The following is a 25,349-nucleotide window of genomic DNA, read 5'->3' as shown; positions in this document are numbered from 1 at the left end:
TTTGCGCAGGGTCCCCCCGATTTTCACAGGACCAGCACTAGGCAAACCAGCCGGGGTTGGTGGCACTATAGCAGGGGTCCCCCTACCATAATGACAAACCAACCCCAGGCCATTCAGCGCTGGGCTGGATTCCCTAGGGAGTGGGGTCCGCCGAAAGAAACGAGCAGGCCCCCCCTCTAGGGGCAACCAGCCCAGTGCTGAAAGCACTAGGGCTCTTTCTACCCCCGTGGGCTGTGGGTAGTAGGGTAATAACGGCGATATAATTAGAAAAAACAAACAGACACCATTTTGTTTTGTGGAACTACAAGTCCCATCCAGCCAGGGTGCCCTAAATAGTGTGGGCATGCTGCTACTTCTATAAATACAAGCACCAGCATACCCATGGCCGGACTTTGGGAATGGCAAATTTATTTTGGACTTGTTCAAGCCGGTTTACAAACATTTTAGGATTTAAAGCTGCTGACAACAGATGAAAATATCAGTGGTGAGTATATGGGGATATATTATTTTTAATAAAAATATGTGGTATTAATGAGGGTGTGGTGGTTTATTTAACATTTTATTTTGTGGAACTACAGGTCCCAGCCAGCCGTGGGTGTTAGGCAGAGATGGGCGGGCTCAGTTCCCCGAGAACCGAACCCGCCCGAACTTCACCTATTGCTCGGTACTCTGGGGCCAATTCGGATTCGAAATCAAGGCAAAACGTCATCGGAACATCGTAGGATCTTGGAGGTCGGTTCTCTCAATATTTGAAATCCATAAATACCCGCTTCCACAGCAATCCATCGCCATTTCACAGAGGGAGACAGTGCCTGCCGCTCCGAGGACAGTGGCAGGTGGGGAGTTTGACTGGGGTGGTACACCTGTCAAACCATAACGCAGGTGTCCTAAGGCGAGCTCAGGGAGGACAGAAACCTCCCGTGGAGCAGAAGGGCTAGGGGGTTAGGTCGCAGGCAGTATTAGAGCAGGGACAGAGCAATTATTCTTGCAATTCTTCTAGCAATTCTTCTAGCAGTAAGAGAGGATGATAGAAGAGGCATTTTTGCAAACATTACCAACTGTTTGGGGTGTCATATTCCCTCCTCCAGAAACTATTTTCTGGCTGCAGAAATAAAAAAATACCTAAAGTTTGGATTTTGCACTACAAGTGCTTTGGGGTGTCCCATATTCCCCAGTGTGAACAAACAATTTTTTGGATGGTGAAAGTATTATCTAGCAGCACTATCTATTTAATATTTTGCACTACAAGTGCTTTGGGGTGTCCCATATTTCCCAGTGTAAAACAACAATTTTTCTGGTGTTGAAAGTATTATCTAGCAGTACTAATTCTTTAATATTTTGCACTACAAGTGCTTTGGGGTGTCCCATATTCACCAGTGTGAAACAACAAATTTTCTGGTGCTGAAAACATTATCTAGCAGTACTAATTATTTAATATTTTGCACTACAAGTGCTTTGGGGTGTCCCATATTCCCCAGTGTGAAACAACAATTTTTCTGGTGTTGAAAGTATTATCTAGCAGCCCTATCTATTTAATATTTTGCACTACAAGTGTTTTGGTCTCATTAAAATGGATTCAAAGCAGTCCACATATGAGCAGGATCAGCAAGCAGGTGCTGGCACCAGTTCTGATGGTAGTCTTCCCTGTATGTCATCTGGTAAAGTCTACATAAAAATACATAGGGCTAGATTTACTAAGCTGCGGGTTTGAAAAAGTGGGGATGTTGCCTATTTCAACCAATCAGATTCTAGCTGTCATTTTGTAGAATGCATTAAATAAATGAAAGCTAGAACCTGATTGGTTGCTATAGGCAACATCCCGACTTTTTCAAACCTGCAGCTTAGTAAATCTAGCCCATAGTCTTTTTAAATCGGATAAAAACACACCCGAATTTTTTTTTACCATGTTGACGCGAAAAAGAACTGTAACTGAGGAAAAGTTAACTGCCAATAAAAAAAAATTGCCAACATGCCATTCTACACACGCAGGGGCAAAGAAAGAATGAGGCCTTCGCCTTTCTCTATTAGTGCCAGATCAAAAAATGTTACTGAGCCTTCTTCTTGTACGGTCACTCGTCACCAAGCAAGACCAAGTAATTTGAAAGTGGTGCACAACTACTGTTACAAAACTGGCCCAATGGTCCTCCTAACATACGGACCAACCATGGTATGACACCATAACCACAAAGGGGTAGTGACCTATGACAAGATCACCCAAGCACCATATGCACAGTTACAGACTGCACTGCTCTCCTACTCTAACCGACTACAATTAAAAGTTACTCCAGAAATAGCAGGGAGGGCGGGAGGAATCCGGAAGCAGGAAGAACTGTAACCTCTGAGCACTGACTTATAACTGTGTATAAGTCCCAACCCCTTCCTGCTCCTATTGGCTGAAATTCCAGGAATCCACAGATAATAGGTTCTTTGGCAAGTCACTCACCCGCATGATTTTAACTGCGTTTAGTCTAATGGACACAGTTCTCTAAAATGCATAGCGGGGAAGTTTTCCCCAAATAACACACTTGTGACATTACCTTTTACCAAACCAAATAAAGACGCCGGACACCAAATTAAAGTTGGAATGAATGACAGTATTTATTTATTTAAACTAATAGGACTGTAAGGCGGACCAGAGCAGGGCAGTCAGGAACGCAAAACCAATAAAGGTGGAAAGGTCAGACCATAGTACCACCAACCCAGGATCATACCTTATCTATTGGCCGGTGCTGAGATCAAGTCCAACGGCAAGACTCCGCCCCCTATTAACTCCCCCAGTATAAACCATACAAAACTGGCCCAATGGTCCTCCTAACATACGGACCAACCATGGTATGACACCATAACCACAGAGGGGTAGTGACCTATGACAAGATCACCCAAGCACCATATGCACAGTTACAGACTGCACTGCTCTTCTACCACGCCGCATGAACTTAAACATGCGGCCCGCCAACTACAGACCTAACCACTCCTCTTAAACGCCAACACAACTGGTCGATAAAATAACGAACCCCCTCATCCGACAAGTGAACAACGTCAAGTCTATATAAAAAGGCAAACTCTGCTTTCAACAAGGGATGCTTTATAACATAACCCCCTAAATCACGAAAAATCCTGCTGACCACCTGATTTATCTTGCGGACAGCCGCAGCGTTGTTAACCGCGGACATAGAAGATCTCCAATGCCTCCTGGGGACGATGTAAGACCAACACAATATAATGTTAGGCCATCTACGAGAAACCACAAACATGTCCTCCCGGATACTAATGATGAGCTCCAGAGATTTAAGCTGACCTACGTCATTACCACTAGCGTGAACCACTAGCACATCAGGAACCCCATGCAAGGCAATTTCTTCCGACAAGAAAAGTAGAAAATCTGTCCATTTCAAACCTCTCTTCCCTATCCATCTAATGGCAACGCTATCCGGTAACCAGGGACAACTACGAGATAACGAATGTCTGTTAGCCCAGTAAATGTAAGAGTGGCCCAACACCCAAACGGAGATCTTTGAAGAATTCACTCCTATAACGAGATAATAAAAAGGGGGGGGGGGGTAAGCAAGTAACCAGGAAACCAACAAAAAAAATAAAAGCAAAACACTAAAACTAAACGTAATGAGTAAAGGACCAATGAAATAAGTGTACTACCCACAATAAACAAAAAAAACCTATATAACTAGCAGGAGGTGGACAGTGAGGGGAATGCTGGGTATAAACATTAATTCCAACCTTAAACCTAACAGAACGAAAGGAAAATCAGCAACCCAGGTGAAGGTGAAAACCTGTTAGGAAAAAGCTCTTCAATGCCCCCGCAAATAGCGGCGAGCAGCCTAGCACCCTGGGTTAACATGCTTAGAGGAGAAAAGAGGTAGAGAAGAGCTGCTGAAAGGGAAAAAACAACATGTTAAATATCAGGACGAATATAGGATTTATAACAGTCAGACTTCCATCTTCCTAGCCTTTGTATAGAAGCTACAGAAGCCCCACTTGCTGCAGCCGCCGTGGCAGCTCCAATCCGAAACGAATGAGTCCCGAATTCTGATGTTGATAAACCTAGGGCATTTAATGCGCTGCACATAATTGAATGAAATTGGAATTTAGTAAGGGGGGAGCAATCCTCATGAACCAGCCAAATCTCTGCTCCATCCGGCCTAAGGCTGGCAAAATATTGACAAAGTTTAACCGGACATATAATTTGATCCTGATATTTACTAAGGGTAAACCAATGTCCTACGCCTACCTGATCAGTTTTGGAATCTTTACTTGAATGCTGTCGTCCGACAGCACTACGTGTTTAACTAGCAAAGCGGCTTCTTTGCTGTTTTTGGACTGTGCAGATATCTCACTGACTCGCATAGCGCCATGAAAAGCCATAGAGAACGCTGCCGCAAACAGTGAAGCTTCAAAGTGGTCTGATGTCACTTCGGGCAAAATCAGAATGATATGGGACAATAATACGGGATCTATGGGCTTCCTCCTATCTCTGGGAGCGGGGTGAAGCCTAGACCAACCTTTTAACGCTTTGTTAATGAGGAAGGATTTAGTGGGATCTTGTAAACCTTGCAACTTAGCCATGAATGATATACCCGCTAAGCTAGCTGACACCGAGGTTTTACTAACCCCCTCCCGATAACACCCCCACATGAAGTCCACAATACCATTAGGATCCCCTGGGGCACGGGAGGGGCCAGATGACAGAAAGCTCTCCCATCGTTTCCAGGCTGTCCGATAGGCCTTCCACGTAGATGGAGCTAGAGAAGCTTCTGGAAAGAATCTTAAACCGGACCGACCATCTGCCAAACATAAGATGGACAGGCTGTACCCACGGGGTCAGCATGAGGGGCCAGAGATCTAAAGCGCTCCCATTCAAAACGGGAAAGGGAATCAGCTATGCAGTTGTCTATACCCGGAACATGTTTGGCACGAAAATTTATGTCGCAGTCCAAGCAACGAAGCACCAGAACGCGCAGCAAATTCACTGCCGACTTAGAGGAAGCGCTCTGCCGGTTAATTGTCTGCACCACGCCCAAATTGTCACACCAGAACCACACATTATGCCCTGACAGCTGAGGGGCCCACAACTCCAGCGCTACAATAATGGGAAACAGCTCGAGTACCAATAAATTCTTTGTAAGCCCGACTTCTATCCAAGATTGCGGCAATGATGCAGCGCACCACCGACCCTGGAAGAAAGCTCCGAATCCTTTAGCACCCGCTGTGTCGGTGAATAGATCTAAATCTAGCGTTGAAATGGGAGGTGAAGGCCAGATCCTGTAACCATTAAATTTTTGGAGAAATGTTACCCATATTGCCAAATCCTCTTTTATATCATCACTAAGTTTAATTAATGCGTGAGGTCTGTTCCTGTCCACAGTGGCCAACTGCAACTTCCTGCAGAAAATCCTGCCCATGGGAATGACCCTACAAGCAAAATTAAAGGATCCTAGCAAGACCTGTCTGAGTGTCCGAGAAGGAGAGGCCAGAGTACTGGATATGAAACTCTCCAATTTTGCTATTTTATCCGCTGGCAAGTGACAACAGCCTGCCACCGAGTCTGTTTCTATCCCTAGGAACGACAAGCAAGATGTTGGGCCTTCTGTCTTATCCTTGGCTACCAGTACCCCCATAACCAAGAACAGGGCCTGAGCTGAGTACAGCGTATCTGCACACACTGAGGAGCTAGCCGGACCTACAAATAAAAAATCACCTAGATAATGTGCGATGCCCTTGTGGCCTGTCCCTGCTTGAATTGCCCAGTGGAGAAAAGAACTAAAGGATTCAAAATAAGCACATGATAGGGAACATCCCATGGGAAGGCATCTATCGATGTAATATTTGCCTTTGATCTTAAATCCCATGTATCGAAATGATTCTGGGTGAAGGGGGAGCAACCTGAAAGCTGATTCGATATCTAATTTGGCCATAAGAGCTCCTGTCCCAAACCCCCGAATGAGCATTAAAGCATCCTTGAATGATTGGTAAACGACCGAACTTATGTCCTGATCTATGGCGTCGTTGACCGAATTGCCTGCGGGATGTGACATATGCTGTATAAGCCGAAATTTACCTGGCACTTTCTTAGGGACTATACCTACTGGGGATATGACTAAGTCTTCCAGGGGTGGGAAGTCAAATGGGCCGATCATGCGCCCCAAGCTTATCTCACCACAAATTTTTTCATCAAGGACTGCAGGAAACACGTATGCTGATTTTAAGTTCCTAGAGGCCCCAGCGTTAACAAATGTGATGATAGGGAGCCTAAACCCGTGACGAAAACCCTCGCAGAGAAAGGAAGCCTGGGCCGCATTCGGATAAAGTCTAAGCCACTTTTCTAAGACCTTGTTACATATGGGAGACTGGGCTTTAAGGAATGCTGCCATCATTGCCGCGGTTTCTGGAGAGGCCGGGGACACTCCTCAGACACTCTCTGGCTGCATGTGCTCTGCAGCAATAGGAGCAGACGTGTTTATATCTACAAGATTCTCCTCTACCGCACGCCCCGTTGTTGAATGCAAAGCACCTGTTTTTCACAAACTGGGGAGCTCCACGTCTCCCCCCCTGCGGAAACCGATTCCACTGTGCCCCTACACCGAAAGCTAAGCTAGCCCGGTTCAGTTGCATCCATATTTCCACGTCCTTCACACCTAAAGGCATTTCCACCCGGCCTTCTACTCTCTCCCTAAACAGTTCGTCATATTTCCGTCAAGTCCCCGGACGATCGTTAAGGAACATCTCGTTTATCATATGTAGATATTTCCAGACCTCCTCCGTGGCCTGCGGCCTCATCTCAATATAGCACGCTGCAAATGAACAATAACCCGCCAGCCAGTTAGGGAAGGTTTTATAGGCATCCTCCCCTATGCCCCCTTTTGCCCGGGCCGCTTCTAACTCTTTCTTCCCTGATTTTGTGATCTCAAATATATCTACCAACCAGCCTTTTTTTATCCTGTCTCTATTGCAAGGGCGTACGCCCACTAAAAGGGCGGTGTTCTCACACTGGACCATGGGTGTTCTATTTGCTGACAATTTAGCTGCTGCACCTTGTCTGTCCCCTTTTGGTCTAGATCTACTAAAGTGGGTATTCAGAATCTTAATCAACTTCTGAGGACCCTCCCCCGATGAAGAGGGGGAGTCCTCGTCTGTGGACGACATGGGACGGCTGTGTGTGAGTTCGTGTGACAAATTAACTTCAGCCAACTCACCACCCGCGTTAGCCTCCGCTTGCAGCCCGGTTCCTGCTGTCCCGGACGGTCCTGGTACCGATGAAGCCTCCATGACGGCCGCCTGCTGAGATTCTGGTCCAGGCACACCTCCCGATGGTACCGATGCCGGCAGGACTCGATTCTCCGATGCTATCTCTGCTCGACCTTCGATTTCTGACCCACTCCTGACCGGAAGTGCTGGTTGCGTTGCTGACCCTTCTACCGGCACTTGCGGATCTGCAATCAAAGAAACGTTAACACCAGCACCAACTAGCTGCCCACTACTAAGGGGAAATGAGCCACGCACCTCCTGCACCCACCCCTGTTTGACCGGGCCCTGCCTCTGTGAATCCTGGGGGAGGGGGTCTTCCCGAAGGCGGACATAGAGCCCCCCCACTAGAGAAACCTCCCGGAAATAATGGCACCGGATATTAGTGGTTATAACACCCCGAAAGGGTGGGATAGGGGGGCGACGCAACACCGCCGCCTTGAGATGATGCCCCCCGCCGGAGGATAGGGTAAATTCCAAGCTCCTATACTGTCCTGCCTGTTGGTCCCAACATGTGCCCGGACGCCCTCAACACCTACACACCCCGAACTTAGGAATGAGGCCCCCAGTCTCCAAGGAAGGTACCCCCCGGACTGCACATGCTCATGGGAATTAACTACCGACCCCCCTCCCAACGGACCCCCATACTCCCACCCGTACCCACCTAACCTGCCTGCTGGAACGCGCCCAAAACCGATACCCTGACTAGGACCTGCCCTATCGGAAAGCTCCCTGCCCGACACGACACTATGGATCCCCTGGAGCGGGAACACAGGGACAAAAGAAGGGGGGTCCTCCCCCCCTCTTGACAAACTCCCCCTTATATGGGCCTGATCCCGCCCTGCTACCGGAGCTAAGGGATCCCAAATAACAGGGCCTAGCCCTCTATACGGGGAAAAACCTCCCCTGCCTCCCCCTGATTGACCCGGCCTCCTAACTACAGGCTCCCCTGTAGTCTCCCAGCCCCAAAATAAATTTAAGGGCCCCGTGGGCAAAGATACCTCCTGGGAGGGGGGGATAGAAGGGGCCACTTGTTCACCCCTTGGCTGCCGCCCGGAACTAGCTCCGCCTGCTACTTGAGGGAGCTCCGGTAAACCAGCCACCGCCGGGAGTGAGACCGTTGCCATAGCAACGGCGCTGCAAGATCGCCGCCCTCCCTGCCTGCCACGTGGGGACCCCAATGGTGACGCGCTCTGAGTCCCTCTAGTGGACACACCGCTAGCGTGAGGGGGAGCAGCCGCTTCGGGGAGAATGGAAGAGGAAAGAGGGAGAGACTGGACTGACAGCGTTGCCTCTCTGAAGCGGGCTGGGGCACTACGAACCCGACTAGGTCGGGACATGTTGGACACCTGGCGGTTACAAGGAAAGGTAAACACAATGAAACAATAAACAAAGGAGCAGCAGAAAAACAAAAAAAAAAGTTAAAAGAGAAACGGAGAAGAAAGAAAACGGAGGGGGGAGGAGGGAAGGAGGGGGGGGGGGGGAATGAGGAGGGGAGAGAAGAGAGAAGCGCACAGAGCCCCGTGCCGCTGAAGGGGGATGACAAGGGAGGAGAGGGGGCTAGGAGAAAAGAAACAATAAGGGAAGAATATGGGAATGAAATGAGGATAAAAGCACTTGAAATACCACAACACAATAGCAGGAAATGCACAAAATGCTGCAGGGATCACTACTCAGCCTAACTCTCACGAATCCGGAAGCAGGAAGAACTGTAACCTCTGAGCACTGACTTATAACTGTGTATAAGTCCCAACCCCTTCCTGCTCCTATTGGCTGAAATTCCAGGAATCCACAGATAATAGGTTCTTTGGCAAGTCACTCACCCGCATGATTTTAACTGCGTTTAGTCTAATGGACACACTTCTCTTATACTTAGCTTTAAGATTCTTAAAAACCTTGCTGTGATTTCCTGCACCTTTGAGATGCAGGAAATGTGGCAGCACATTTCAAATTAAACCTTCCTGTCTCCAAGTTAAATCTCACACATCAAAAGATCTAATTAACACATGCCTTTCATCAGACCGTTCGGAATTCATATTCACACAGAACAATAAAGGGACATACAACAAGCTAGTTTCCCAAACCACAATACACCAAAGGCTTGGTAAATACAGGCTCATTGTATCAGATATATGCATCAGAAATAGGCATAACCTAAAGCAACTTTAGACAAGAAACACATTACTTCCCTGGTCTCAGAAATAATGATTACCTATCCCACAATATAAACAATATCAAAAAATAAGTACAGAATACAATTACATAAATAAGTGCCCTGCGCTATTCGCTTTAAATAATTTTTTACCAAAAGTTATTTAACAGTGATCCAGTCACACATATATATATATATATATATATATATATATATATATATATATATAAATATATATTTCAAAGGTTGTATAACGTTGGTGTAAAAGAAGCCTCTTTTCCTTACATGCACCTTTGTAATAAATGCCACTGTCAAGTGTAAGATATTTAATGATATTTTGGGGCTTTTGTTTCAAATTGAAACTGCCAGAATGCCGGAACGTCGGAATTAATCAGCTTCATATAGCGCACTATGCTGCTTGCTGAGTGTTTAGTAAAGAGGTCTGGCTTTTATATGCCTGTACAATGCAGTTTGGTATGCTAGGCAGATATCTTCTCTGCTATCACTCCCTATCCATTCTGGCTGCCGGAATGGAGTGCAGACTGCATTTCACTCCCGCAATGAAGTGCACATTGCATTCCCTATCCATTCCAGGTGCTGGAATGGAGTGCAGACTGCATTTCGCACCAGGAATGAAGTGCACACTGTATTTCACTCCCGGAATGGAGTGCACACTGCATTCCCTATCCATTCCGGCTGCTGGAATGGAGTGCAGACTGCATTTCATTCCCAGAATGAAGTGCACACTGCATTCCCTATCTATTCCGACTGCCGGAATGGAGTGCAGACTGCATTTCACACCCGGAATGAAGTGCACACTGTATTTCACTCCCGGAATGGAGTGCTGACTGCATTATCCATCCATTCTGGCTGCCGGAATGGATGGTAAAGGTACGTGCTAAAACATTCTCGTATCTTGAATAAGGCCTTTCTCACTTTTACATGGAGTTCTAGCATATTATATGTATTGGAAACCTTTGCCTAACCCACTAAATCTGTCATTTATACTCAAAGTTAAATGGGTCTTGTATATACACATCTTTCATATTGTATGTAAACCAAATTGCAAAAAAACGCTACTCAGATTTATACTGCTACATTGTCACTTTGATCGCCAGAAGTGGCAGAAAATAGAGCTAGCTAACTTTTACTATAGAGAGACTTTAGATCTTAATATATAGAAACCAAGTACAAAATTACTGATCACACATGCATTGGGAAGGAATTGAACTCAGGTTTAGAGTGTGCAAAGGTGCATTCTCTAACCGCTACACCAATTAGCAAGTGATATCAAAATGATGACACATGCATACATTAAAATACACTAGCAACCTTATCTAGGGTCAATTTTTGTGATTTATAGGTAGGGATAATGGCAATTATTTCTCAATAAAGTATTAGAGATGGCACTCATTGGGATATGCACTGTGTAACGTACAAAACATAAAATCACAAAGGTATTTGAAATGTGGGTCAAACATTTTATTATCCATTTAGGACACTTTCCAGTCAAAGGGGTTTGGGGCTCATGTTGGAAAATACACCAGTCTCATTAGTGGATGAATCCTAAAAGTGTTTGCAATCAACTTATAAGGTTCAGCTGAATCGCTGTCTTGTTCCTGTATACTCTTTCATTTTGCAGTTATTATAATCAACATGAGGGATAACGTGCTACGAAGTTGATCACCCTACACACACACACACACAAAAATAACTGTTTTCCTAAACCAGTAGGAGCTGCAAATACTCAAATAAAAACAATGAATGATCGCGAATGTAAATCTTAGGCCGAAGCGTTTTTTATTTGCCTTTTATACTTTATTCTTTATGTGTAAACTTAATGTAGGCTCTTATACCACTTTGTACTCAAGGTTGACTTGTGGCCTCGAACTTCTGACCTTAGTATTGATGGGTGGAATACCTAACCACTACAATATCATCTACAACAAATAGTAAATATGTTCTATGGCAAACCTCTCAAATGTACACTCATTAAACCATGATATTTCAACAACACAAACAGCTAAGCTCATTTATCAAATATGTGAGTAATCGTTAGAAAATAGACTTACCATACATTGAATACACTTTGCTAACATGCCAGATCACTTTTCGAAACAAACACACTCAGTTATTTGGAACGCACCTCTGTGCTCGTAATGACGTCTGTCCGGTGTACTCACCGGCATATAATTCTCTAATCACAGTGGTAGTTAAAAACACCTTTCTCGAAATTCAGTGTTGTTGGGAGTTTCAGAGGTCTGGGTAAGTAGACTGAAGATGGTCAAATGTTGTTTCTAGCTGTTTACTGCTGTACCTTGCTCATCCCTCAGTATGTTTAATTATTTAGCAAAGCATTGCTAGGTTTTGGTGAGCTAGAAAGCCTATTTATACTATATGTTTTAGGTAACCTCAATTGCTGCTGAAAGGGCTTAACGTACTGTGTTAGTGGATTATTTTTGAAGGTTAGTTGTAAAGTGTTTGTTTAGCTGTGGAGTTTGAATCTTTCGGCCACTGTGTATACTTAGAGGCGGGACTGCATACAGACCTCTAGAATGTAGTGAATTGACTAATTCTTATCCCTTTTCATGCCTTAATTTGTTACCTGTTGACCCTCCCCCACAGATTTCGGATCTGTGTTAGTTTTTGGATCTGTGTAATCTGAACACCGTATTGTCTTGGTGTGTGGTAAGTAGAGACTGGACAAATTTAATAACATACACAAATGTTTTTTTTTTTTGCAGTAAGAAAGGGCATGCTATATTTTTGGTGGTGTTTTAGTGTGTTTTTAAAAAGGTGTTAAAAAAAATATTTCCTTAAAACTCTGTATATCTGTAACTGATTACAACTGAACAATTTTAATGTAAATAATGTGATTTACACAAGGTGAGTTGCCTATGGTAAGTATCACGTTTGCATGCACTTTGGTGGTGATTCTATATAGTGAGGTGCTGTTTGGTCATTATAGAGGCCTGTTTTAATTTAAAAATACAATTTTTTTATTTTTTTTTCTCCTTATGTAAAAATCCTTAATTATGGACTGTTCTCTGCCACAAAAAGCTGGAGGATGAATTTCCACTACATTGTAAGTATTGGTTGCATCATTTGTGGCAAAGGTAGAAAAAGCAAAGTTGAAATGTGTCAACGAATTTTTGGTTTTTTAACTCTGGCTTTTGCAACACATACAGGGGCTCCTGGAGTTGGACCACAATCTGTTTCACGGGGAGCCTGCTCCTCTGCCCAGTCCAAACCAGCAACTACGACAACATCGCCATCCGAGGGAGCGTATCTTCAGGCCACGTGTCAGCCTCTTTGGGATGTCGGATGCTGAGGTTGTCCGTCGCTATCAGCTTCCTCCACATGTGATCTTGGACACCCTGCACATTGTGCAGCGTGACCTTGAGCCAATGCGCAACATCCCGACAGCAGTACCGCCTTTGACCAAACTTGTGGCGGTACTGCACTTCTGTGCTACTATATCCTTACAGAGCACAGTCGGGGTCGCGGCAGGTATGTCCCAGGCGACCTTCAGCCGTGTGCTGGAGGTTGTCCTAAGGGCGTTTCTGTCGCGGCTCCGGCAGTTTATCCATCTGCCACTCGATGAGGAGTCTCTTGTGCGGATTAAGCAGCAATTTGCCAGCATAGCTGGCTTTCTGCATGTCATAGGGGCAGTAGATGGGACGCATGTGGCACTGGTCCCATTGAGAGGAAATGCTTCGGCTTTTACGAACCGTAAGCATTTCCACTCAATCAATGTCCAGGCCATATGTGACCCGTCTCTCCAGATTTGGAACCTGGTTGCGAAATGGGGTGGGAGTACACATGACTCCTATGCTTTTCGTAATTCTGGGTTGTGGCCTAGATTGCAACAGAGTCAAGGGAGTGTCAGACCACATCGAGATGCATGACTTCTTGGTAATTATTTGAATATATTGGATCTGTCAAGTAGAAATTGTTAGTAAAAATGTGTGACAAATATAGATTTCCGAAATATAATATTGTACTTGAGATGTTACTGATACACAATGTGTTATATAGTGCATGTGCCTTGTATTTATAGTTGGCCCAAATATACAGTAATTTTAGAAATGTTTCAACTCTTTAGATATTTAATGGTAATGTAGGCCTATTACTGAAACAGACCTAACAGTTAAGGTTATGTGTCCTGTGAAAAGTGTACACCGGCAGGTGTGTAAGTATTAGTTTGGTGTACAGTGTAATACTAAAATCTGGAGTGCACTTTGGTTTGCGGCCATACTTAGAAATTGTTAGTTTTTAAAGGATGGTAATTATACAGTATTATGACTCATTAACCTTACTATTTAGCATAGAATGAAGCTATGACTCATATTTTAGTATGTTTGGATATCGATGCAGGTCTTTTTTTTTACTCTGAAATTTTATTAATGTTTGTATCTTATGTCTTTCCTCTCATCCTACATAGGAGACAATGCGTATCCCTCATGCCCTTGGCTTTTCACTCCTATCTTGAACCCACACACAGAGAAGGAGAAGGCCTATAACTCGGCTCATCGCGCCACCAGATCGGTAATTGAAAGGGCGTTCGGAGTCCTTAAGGCGTTATTTCGATGCCTTGACCGGTCTGGTGGTGCACTCATGTATGAGCCGAGGAAGGCCTGTAAGATCATCGCTCTGTGTGTGGTGTTCCATAATATTGCCATCAGGAGTGGGGCTCCAAGGGTCATGGACAAGGTTGCTGGGGTGGACGAGGCAGAGGAGGAGGAGGCAGAGGAGGAGGAGGAAGATTTTGAAGACCCCCCTCATGAAGCAGTGCGTGGCTCCAACTTCAGGCAGTATGTTGTGGATACATACTTTTGAGGTAAATGAGTTTTTTGAACTATTTTTAATTTAAAACAACAAAGCTCTCTGCTGTAATAATGACCAAGCTTAGTCAAAGTAAAAATCACTAATGTATTGCCAGTCCAAATGTGGATATAAATATATATATATTCATATTCTCTCTCGTGTAACTGTTTGCCTCTCAGCCATCTCCTCCTGGATGTCCTCACGCTTTCTTAAAATTAACATCTCCAAAACCAAACTCATTGTCTTTCCCCCACCCAGACTCCCTTCCCACCATGACCTCTCTATCGTTGTTAACAACTCCACTATCTCCTCTGTCACCCAAGTCCGCTGCCTAGGAGTCACTCTTGACTCTTCTCTCTCTTTTGCCCCCCACATTCAATCCCTTGCCCAAGCCTGTCGCTTCCAACTCCGTAACATTGCCCGCATCGTCCCTTCCTCTCTCAAGATGCCACCAAAACTATCATCCATGCTCTCATCATCTCCCACATCGACTACTGCAACCTCCTTCTTACTGGCATCCCCTGCTCCCACCTTGCCCCCCTCCGCTCTATACTCAATGCGGCTGCGAGACTCATCTTCCTCTCACGCCGCTCCTCCTCTGCCTCCCCTCTCTGTCTTGCCTTACACTGGCTCCCCTTCCCCTACAGAATCCTTTTCAAACTCCTCACCACCACTTACAAGGCTCTCTCCCAGTCTACTGCCCCTTATATCTCTAACCTCCTCTCCATTCACACTCCCGCCCGCACCTGGCGCTCGGCCAATGATCGTCGCCTCTCCTCCACTCTGATCACCTCTTCCCACTCTAGAATCCAAGACTTCTCCCGTGCTGCCCCCCTTCACTGGAACGACCTCCCTCGTTCCATCCGTCTCTCACCCAATCTGTGCCCCTTCAAGCGGGCACTTAAAACTCACCTCTTCCTTAAGGCCTACCAACCATCCACTTAACCTCTCACCTCTTCTGTTTCTCCCCTGGAGCCTTTTTCTCTCCCCGTTTCTTCACTGGCTCCCTTCTGTGCCTGATTTTGTTTACCTTCCCTTAGGATGTAAGCTCGTATGAGCAGGGCCCCTCTTCCCTCCTGTCTCCATACCTGTTCTTCCACTCCGTCTCTACTGTATTTGCCTGCCTGAAGTTTCTGAAGTACTGGTACTTTGTGTTTATTGTTCTGTACTGTTTTACCCTGTATAGTCTACTGTTCGTACCATGTACGGCGCTGCGGAAACCTTGTGGCGCCTTACAAATAAACGATAATAATAATAATAATAATAATAATAATAATATATGGACTGGTGTGATAGTGAAATGTATTACATGTGTCATAATTGTAAAATCAATGACAACCTGCAAGTTAGTTTTCAAATGTGTGTTGAATGTCTAGGTAAATACCTCTAAGTGTAACCTCAGTGTCTTTGGTGAAATGTGTTAGATTTCATCTACAGGCTAATGTGCCTACATCAATGTCCTTGCGTAGAAATGTAGAGTACAGTTTGCACTGTCCATACTTAGTAAATTTGCTGCTTGCATTTAGCTATGTAACTAAAGGCCAGAATGGTCTAGTATGTACAGGGTCTGATCAACCACTAGGCTGATCAGGCTGCAGACTGGGGCGGTGAGTCCTGGTGGGCGCAGCGCGGCAGAATTGCAAGCTGTTTTTTTTTTCTCCTTCAAATGCCGGTGATCGGCTTCTTTCTCCTCTAATGGGGCCATCCCTGTCCTCAAGGGGGCGGTCCCGCATGCTCCTGTACCCAATCACGCAGCTAACAGCATTCAACGCTGTTAGCTGCGCTGTCAGTGTGGCTGCAGTTTATTGCTTAGTGTGGTCACGTGAGATCTCACATCTCACGTGACCACACTAATCAAACAGAGAGCGCCCGCAGTGACAGTGCAGCTAACAGCGTCGGATGCTGTTAGCTGCATGTGAAGATGACAAGCGCCGGTATCTGGAGAGAGGAGGAACAGAAGACAGCAAGGTAAGTGCAGCTTGTTAAATATCAGGGGGGGGGGAGAGATTAATGGGGGGAGGCTTATAAATTGGATATGGGGGGATTAATGAACTGGCTAGTATGTATTGGATAGGGGGGATTAATGGAGTGAAAATGGGGAGGTAATTAACTGGCTAGAGGTGGGGCTTATGAATTGGGTGGGGGGGTTATGAATTGGATAGGGGGGCTTATGAATTGGATGGGGGGGTTAATGAAATGGCTAGAGGGGGAATTAATGAAGTGAAAATGGGAAGGAAATGAACTGACTACAGGGGGGGTTTAATGAATTGGAGAGGGGGTATTAATAAAATGGCAATGGGGAGCTAATGAACTGGCTACAGAGGGGGTTAATGAAGTGAAAATGGGGAGGTAATGAACTGGCTAGAGGGGGAGGTTAATGAATTGGATAGGGGGATTAATGAAATGGCAAAAGGGAGGTAATGAACTGGCTAGAGGGGGGTTAATAAATTGGATAGGTGGGGTCATAAACTGTCTGGTGCGGGTTGATAAAAATTAAGGGGGATAAATTGGCTGGTGGAGGAGGTGATGAAATAGCTTGCGGGGGGCAGGATCTCTGTATTGTGTGGTGGTGATGTGGGTGCTGACTGTGGTTTCAGCGGTCACTAGAATACTAAATACTAGATAGACAGGGCTGGTAGATGTTACTATATGAGTGTAAATAATTTTTATATATTTTATTGTCTGACTGTACTAGGGGTTGTTTTGTATCATTCAGGGTTTGTTAAAATGTTGATTTATAATACAATTTTTGCACATTTTAAATACAGGACTCCCAAGTTTTCAGAAGCCAGCCAACGGCCAACGCTCCAAGAACAAGCAAAAGAGAACACCAGGTAGTCTACGCTGCAAGATCAGGTTAGAGAGGAAGTGCATATTAAAGTGTGTTTTATGTATTAATTAATGTTTTACAATTTTATTTATATATATATATATATATATATATATATATATATAGGGCGGCTGTGACCCTTAATCAGGCCCTGAGTATGTAAATGTTCCCTAGTGTCAAAATGTTGAAGCCAAATATTAATATTGAAATTGTAGCCTAACTCTGGTCAGTTAGGCATGTGAGGTTTATATGTTATTGTACAGCACTTATAGTGTTGAGAAGTGCACATTTGAGAAACTTTGTTTGTGTTTCTGATATATACAGGCTGTTTCTACCATTAGGCCGTTAGTGCTGGCCTTAGTGCAAGTTAGGTGTGATTTAATATTGGCTTAGTAAATGCTTGTTTCACATTCAACAGGGCACATTGGCGTGGATTTTGGAGTTGTTCAATTCATGTTTCCCTACATTGAAGTATTTCTCCATTGCTCCAAGCCTGCTTATATATCTCTTCACTTTGAACAGATTGTCATCTCTTCATCCAAGGAACTTTGCCACACACACAGACCACTGACTTCTTTGTTATGTCTCAGGCCAAGTGGTGAAACAGTCCAAGCTGGTTTGCGTTTTGGAGTTGTTCAATTCGTGTTTCCCTACATGTTGAAATATTTCTCCATTGCTCCAAGCCTGGTTATATATCTCTTCACTTTGGACAGATTGTCATCTCTTCATCCAAGAAACTTTGCAACACACAGACCACTGACTTCTTTGCTATGTTTTTGTTTGCACGTTTGGATTCATCTATGTAATAAATAAATCTTAGTCTGCAAATGTGTCACCAATCTGTCGTCAGGAATTTTTGTCTGATTACTATAGTGCAGTGATTCCTCTTTGCATACACAACAATCCATATGTAGTGTTTTTGAAACTATTATGGAACATGTGTACTTGTACAATATGTTGATTCAATGTGTGGATCTTTTGTCCTTTGCCACAGACGCACCATAGCCTACCAACACACTCTCTGGAGTTGATTTTAGCTAAGAGCCATTATGGTTAGTTAGGAGGTTTGTATGTGTCTTTGCTTGTTTACTAGACAATGTGTAGTATTTGTACAACTTTTATGTCAACATGGTATGTGCACACCAACATCTGCATTGTGAAAAATTCTACGTATAAAAATGTCCCTTAAATGTTAGAGGAGTTACCTCAAACACTACCAAGCATTGGCTCTTTGGCAAACAGGGCCAAAATAGACTTCTGGCGCTATTGACACTTTGTTTACAAGTGGCCCAACACCCAAATGGCAACCACAAAACCCACACTAACAATCATTGTAAAGGCGTTTGTGTCAGAAGCTAGTGGAGCATTTCTGGAAGGCCATATTCACATTATGTGTAACCCACCTTTGGGACAGCAGTTAAACCACTCTCCACCCTTTTCAGTGTGTATTTACATTGTAAACTATTAAAGGGCTCACCGTGTATGTTCCCACAAACTTCATATCAACCTTACACTTTAAACATTTGCATGCAAATAAAGACACGGAGACCTGTGTAAGTTATTAAAAAATTGGCAGGAATTTTATTGTAAGGATTTTAAATTAACTAAACCTATGGTGGCGGAGAAAGGGCACTGCGGAACAGCTCACGAGCTGATCACACAAGATTACTTAGTGGACTGGCGCAAACCGCCGTAAGTCCGCAAAACCACGGGGAACAAATCCCTACATACATAGCGCTGAGTTGGCGTCAGAGTGACTGCCCCTTACAACTCACGCTGCCCTCCCTCACCGAGCCGGACAGGGACCCTCCTCACCGAAGGACCAAAAGGAGTTACTGTTGCTTCAAAAGGGGCAGTGACCTACGACCAACTACCTGTGCGCCCACTAATCAGCCGCTGAACGCAGTGCCTTCCTACCCCGCTGCGCCCTACGGACGCCACAGCCCGCCACCAACTAACCGAGACACGCCTCCACTCCCCCGTAAATCCTATCTATGAAGAACCCCATACCCCCTTCATTCAGGTGAACGCCGTCCCGTCTAAAAAGATGTGGTGCCTCTACCCCTAAACCCGGGTGGTCTATGACAAAACCCCCCAAGGACCGTACTACTTTCCGGATGGCGCTATTCAGCTTCCTCACCATAACCGTCATCTTTTTTAAAGGAATGGCTGTTCTCCATGCTAATCGGGGAATAAGTGCCGACCAACCAATAATGATGTCTCGCCATGCCTCGTGTATTTGACGCAGGTCCTCTCTGATTTTAATGATGAGATCTAATGATTTCCCCTTTCCCAAATCGTTACCTCCTGCATGTACAACCAGAACGTCCGGTGGGCCTTGTTGTTTTATGAGCCTAACCAACCACGGAATAAGATCCTGCCAGCCTAAGCCTCTTTTGCCCCACCATCTTATAACTGTGCCGCAACGATTCGGGATACTTTTAGACCTGGGGTGGCCAGCGGCCCAAAAAACAAACGAATGACCGATGATCCACACCATCTTAGCTCTAACACCATCACCTGAAAGCAGAGAACCAGTGTTAACAATGATATCTTTAAATTGGGAATACAGACAGGCTTGGTATAACAGGTATGAGAAGGATACGTGCTGTAACAGAAAAAACGGAACACAAGGAGGGTAAGGGAAGGTAGATACATACGGGGAGCAGACCACCCAGGCGAAGGTAAACAACACCCGGAAAAACCCCGGCTGCACACCACTAATCTGGACTTACGCCCAGGGAAACCCGGGTGAAAATCCCTTCGCGCCCCCGCGTTAAAGCGGCGAGCGGAAAAGCCCAGTGTGGCCCACCAAATGGAGGGGAAGATGGGATGGGTAAGGAAAGTGGGATGGGATGTTTTGAAGGGTCAGGCAAGAAAGAAAGTGTGAAAAAGAAAAACTGCGAAATCCAAAATATGATTAAACATTACAACAATCAATCAACAACCTTGTCAATTCTCACATAAGACTTGTAAGCAGTGGACTTCCATCGGCCCAGAGCTTTTATAGCTTCGTTAGAAGATCCCGCCAAGGCGGCGGATGTAGCTGCCCCGATCCTAAATGAGTGTGTCCCGTATGAGGTACTGTTTAAATTAAGGGACTGCAAGGTCCACTTTAAAATGGCAGCAAATTGGTATTTAGTAAGAGGAATGCTATCACTGTGACACAGAAACAAATTGGCCTGAGGTCTGCTACTCATAAACTGTGACGCCAGCCTAACCAGACAAATATGACTTGGCCGCTGAGAGGCTAACTGAACGCACGAGCCCCTGCCGCTTTGATCAGTATTAGATCTAACTATTTTGCAGGCTAAGATCCCTTCGCCCAGACTGACATGCTCTGCTCTCAAACCGGATTCTTGATGCCCCCTGGACCTGGCTACCAGCTCTGAAATGCGAAAAGCCCCAAAGAAGGCCATGGAAAAGGCCAAACTAAATAAAAGCTTCTCGTAGTCGTCTGAGGTAACCGAACCCACTTTCCGTATCAACTCTTCCAGGATGTTAAGGGTAATTGGTAAACGAGCATCGCTATGAGAAGGACGGACTCTCCCCCAACCCTTCAAGGCCTTATTAATTAAGAAACATTTTGTAACGTCCGGGTAACCCTGCAGCTTAGCCATAAATGATATCCCAGCCAGGGTAGATGCCATAGAGGTCTTTGACTCCCCTTCAGAGTATCTGTCCCACATAAAGGCTAGCATGGCATCTCTCTGACCTGCCTCGGATTGCTCCTTTTGCCTGCTGAAAAGCGACCACCGTCTCCATGCCGCCTGATAGGATCTCAGGGTGGAGGAAGCTACCGCCTGTTCCGCGAGCCCTCTTATGCCGGCTTGATGATCTGCCAAACACAAGGAGGACACGGGGTACCAACACGGTCTGAGTTAGGAGCCAGGCTGCGGAACCTGTCCCAGTGGAATCGAGACAACACATCTGCTAGGCTATTCTGCACCCCCGGAACATGTCTAGCCCTGAACGAAATGTCATTCTGCAAACAGCGCAAAACTAGGTGCCGCAGGAGCAATATTGCCTGTTGGGCCGTGGCGCTCTGCTTGTTGATGGACTGGACCACCCCCAAATTATCGCACCAAAAAACTATGTGCCTACCCTGCAAAACGGGTGCCCACAGTTCGATTGCCACCACAATTGGGAATAGCTCAAGGACCAACAAGTTCCTGGTGATCCCCTCCCTATGCCAATCATCGGGCCATCTATCCGCACACCAGTGTCCGTCAAGATAAGCCCCGAAGCCAGATGCCCCGGCAGCGTCTGTGAACAAGTTGATTTCAGCGTTTGTTACTGGAGGTGACAGACAAATACACTTGCCATTGGAACCCCTAAGGAAAATGAGTCATATCTGTAGATCCTTCCTAACCACTTTGGATAGTTGTATGACTGCATGTGGCCTACTCCTACCTGCTGTGGCTCTTTGGAGCTTTCTACAGAAAACCCTCCCCATGGGGATTACCCGGCAGGCAAAGTTGAACCGCCCTAACAAGGACTGTATCAGCCTCAGGGAACTAGCGTTTGCCCTTAACACTTCTGTGATAGCCTCGCACATCTTTGTAACCTTGTCTGCTGGAAGCCTACAGATCCCTGCTACCGTGTCAATCTCGATCCTGAGGAATGAGAGACACGTAGTTGGGCCCTCCGTCTTGTCCGCTGCAATGGGAACGCCTAACACCCTAAACAAAGCCTCCATGGAAAAAAGCGTATCTTGACAACCCGTGGTATCAGGCGGCCCGATAACCAAGAAATCGTCAAGATAATGCGCAATCCACCGACACCCCGTTCCAGCCTGAATGCACCAATGCAAGAAACCGCTAAATTTCTCGAACAGTGCGCATGAGATCGAACAACCCATGGGAAGACAGCGATCGATATAGTATTCACCGTTAGCCGAAAACCCATGAATTGATACAGCTCAGGGTGAAGAGGTAGCAATCTGAAAGCCGATTCGATATCCACTTTTGCCAACAATGAGCCCCTGCCGCATTCCTGAACCAGCGCTAGTGCCGATTCGAATGACTGATAACTCACTGAACTGAGATTAACGTCAATTGCATCATTCACTGATTGACCAGCAGGATAAGACAGGTGCTGGATCAGTCTAAACTTTCCTACTGCTTTTTTGGGAACTACCCCTACCGGGGACAAAATCAGATTGGGAATAGGAGGGAGTCGGAACGGGCCAATCATGCGACCCAGACCAACCTCCTTCCCTATTTTTTCGTCTAATATTTTCGGGAAAGCGAGCGCCGATTTCAGATTAACCGGAGCTGCCGTGGAAACGCTACCCTGAACTGGGAGTTTAAAGCCGAAATGGAAGCCATCATGGAGAAGGGCCGCAGTATCCCTATCATCAAACCACGCTAGCGACTTATCCAGCTCGGCCAAATCAATTGGCGATGGCCCCTTGACTCGGCAGTGCTGAGCCAGACCCTCTTCCCCGTCCCCCACTTCCGCGAGCCTTTGCGCATTCGGTGGCTGGGTGATGGCCGCTGCAGGACGTGCAAATGTGTCTGAATCTGCAGGCTGAGCCTCTTTGACACGCCCCTGCATTGAAATCATAACACCTTCCTTTTGGGGGGAGGGCATTCTGCGCCCTCCCCAGCCCTTGAAACCGCCTAACTGTGCTACCCTCTGCGGCCTGATTGCTGGGCCTCATTAACTCCAACCACGTGTCAATGTCTTTCGACCCCAGAGGAAGCCTCTCTCGCCCGCTCATCCGCTTCCTAAAAAGCTCGTCATATGCCCTCCAAATGACCGGGCCGTCCTTTACGAACATCCCGCTAATAAGGTGCATATATCTCAACACCTCCGCTTGCTCGTTGGGACGGGTCTCAAGGTATATTGTGGCGAAAATGGAGAAGGCATTCACCCATCTAGAGAAGGATCTGTATTTCTCCTCCCCCATTCCCGACCTCTCGCAGGCTGCCGCTAGCGCTTTCTTGTCCTCACCGGTTAACGCGTACATATCCACGTACTTACCCCTTCTAATTCTATCCCATACGCTAGGCCTTATCTGCCATGGGTGATTTCAAGGGATTCTACCTGCCCCAATTCGCTACGGACCGCTGTTTGTTCTGTGTCTCCTGGTTGGGGTGTGTGCTTACTCCGTTTTCCTAACAATTCCGTTTCCAATAACTTAATTAATTTTCTGGGTCTATCACCCGAGCCAGAGGACCCACTGCTGGTAGATAGGACAGGTGAGCCCAACAAGTGTGATTTTTGTGTGTTAACGGAAATGGACTCACCAACAGGAGCAGGATTCCCAGCATCGACAGATGTCTCCCCGAGTGTTGTTGCTGCGACCTGTCCTCCCGACGTGTCCCGGACCGCATCCTCCCTGGTCCCTGCCGTCCTCTGATCACGAGACTCGGAACCCGAACGATCGTTCCGACCAACCCTCGTCTCCGGATTCGAAACCGTAGGCTCTAAAACGGAAAGGGGAACAGTCAGCTGAGATCTAGGCAAATAGTCCAAGCGCCGCCGCGCCGTGTTAATGTCCCTATCTTCGCTAAACAGGTTAGGAGCCGCTAAATGGGCAGGACTAGGGAACGCTGAAAAATCCTCCCGCCCCCGTCGCCGATGACTATCCCCGGAGGTGACCCGGCCCCCTAGGGGTAGAGGCCCTGAACCTAAATTACCGACGCTGGAGTGGTGATAATCGACTATAATATTATCGGACCTGACTCCGTGACCCCCGTAGGTGGACCCCCCTGCCACGTTACCCGAGGGAGAGACCCTTTGTGACATGTATGGGCGAGTCGCCGGAGGTGACAGGCGTTGGCATTGAAAAGAAGGCCATACAGGCGCCTCGGTCCTATCTCTGAAATCCATTGCGGCCCTGGCCGGAAGTGTGTCCCGCCACCCCAAATAGTGCTGGTATTCCCCGTGAGCTGAGGTATGACCCTGGGACCTGCCGAAATCCTGATGGCCTCTGCCATAATGTGACCCCCATGCTGAACCCCCACTACTATGGGGTAGAAATGGGCTGGGGGGAAATGCAATTGGTGGGGTGCTGGAGGTTTATGGCCCTGTGGCCTAAAACCTTGGGCTGAAACAGGAGGGGTGATGGGGTACAGTCTAAATTGAAAATGACTCATGTCACGAATGGGACTTGAGGCAGTACCACCCGCCCCACCGACAGATCCCATTGCCAGGGGAGGGGGGGTGCCAGCTACCTGAAGCTGGGACTGGCCACTGGCTCCCCAACTGTATTGCTGGCTGTTCCTGCAGACAATGCATCTGGCACTGCCGCGCTGAAGGTCCCGGGCCGGGCGCGATGGGGCACGCATTCTGCGCATGCGCGAACCGGCCGGGGGGAGAGAGGAGGGGGCGCGACCGTAGAGAGAGACTGGGAACTGGCCAGGAGGGGAATAAGCGGGGGGCAGAGAACCATCCCCGCTTTGGGTCACGGCTGGGATGCGGGCAGGCTGTGGCAGTGAACGGGTAGAAGAGTTAAGATGGCGGCAGGAGGAGTTGGGGAGGGGGACCTGAGGCGCGCAGGGCGCGATGCATTTCTCCTAGGACGGGGCATAATGAAGGAGGAAAGAAATTACAGGGCGGCAAGGGGGAGAAGGCAGGGAACGAGAGAGGAGGTAGGTGAAAGAGGGTGGGAGAGAGAGAAAGCGGAGAGGTAAAGGAAGAGAATGACTAAAAAAAAGAAAAGGGGGATAGGGGGAGACAACAGGGAAGAGAAAGAAAAACAATAGAAGGAAATTAATAGGGAACAGATAAGACAAAGGTTATGAAAGGCAATGAATAAAACCACTAAAGGGACTTATCCGGTTTCCTCGCTGCTGGGTCTCCTGCTGGATCTCGTGCTGCAAGTGAGTTAAAGCAGGAAGTACAGCCCGCTATATTCTATCAGGGTCCCTCTCACGTGATCCACCATTGGTCGGTCCCCACCCCATGTTAAACCACACCAGGTAACCATTCAGCTTGTTACAAACCCTGTCGCCCTTTAAGTGCGTTCATCCTAAAAGATTCACTTGTCATTGTGATATGTAATACATCGCCTATATTGATCAGTGGTCCAGCCATGCTATGTTCCATTTATGGCCCACACAGATACTCCAAAATAGCACTAGTTAAATCAGTTTGAATACACACATTGTTTGCCAGCAGACACTAGACGTTTTGTGCCCTTTACAATGTATGCTCCAAATAGTTTGTGTACAAATTTGATATTGGATTGTAGTGTATAAATGTGTCATTGCTTGTCAATACAATTTGCATTTATATTGGCTTCTGAAAGGGCCAAGTCTCCTAACTAAGGCA

The 25,349-nt window shown here is 46.5% G+C and overlaps 1 protein-coding gene and 1 long non-coding RNA gene across 2 annotated transcripts; one reads left to right on the top strand and one right to left on the bottom strand.

Annotated features, from left to right (window-relative positions):
• Positions 1 to 11,775: 11,775 nt before the first annotated feature.
• On the top strand, positions 11,776 to 17,821 carry LOC142100123 (uncharacterized). The gene is made up of 4 exons (XR_012678718.1): positions 11,776 to 12,097; positions 12,470 to 12,494; positions 13,854 to 14,249; positions 17,485 to 17,821. It is a non-coding gene; the product is annotated as an uncharacterized LOC142100123 (long non-coding RNA).
• A 799-nt stretch (positions 17,822 to 18,620) lies between these two features.
• On the bottom strand, positions 18,621 to 25,145 carry LOC142099410 (uncharacterized). The gene is made up of 2 exons (XM_075182828.1): positions 23,321 to 25,145; positions 18,621 to 20,904 (listed from the first exon to the last, which is right to left on the bottom strand). The coding sequence occupies exons 1-2, from the start codon at positions 23,904 to 23,906 to the stop codon at positions 20,003 to 20,005; spliced, it is 1,488 nt and encodes a 495-aa protein (XP_075038929.1). The 5' UTR covers positions 23,907 to 25,145; the 3' UTR covers positions 18,621 to 20,002.
• Positions 25,146 to 25,349: the final 204 nt, after the last annotated feature.

Source organism: Mixophyes fleayi, chromosome 8, assembly GCF_038048845.1.
Source record: "Mixophyes fleayi isolate aMixFle1 chromosome 8, aMixFle1.hap1, whole genome shotgun sequence".
NCBI classification, from domain to species: domain Eukaryota; kingdom Metazoa; phylum Chordata; class Amphibia; order Anura; family Limnodynastidae; genus Mixophyes; species Mixophyes fleayi.
The sequence above is the reverse complement of the archived record's forward strand: the minus strand, read 5'-3'. Positions and strand labels throughout refer to the sequence as shown.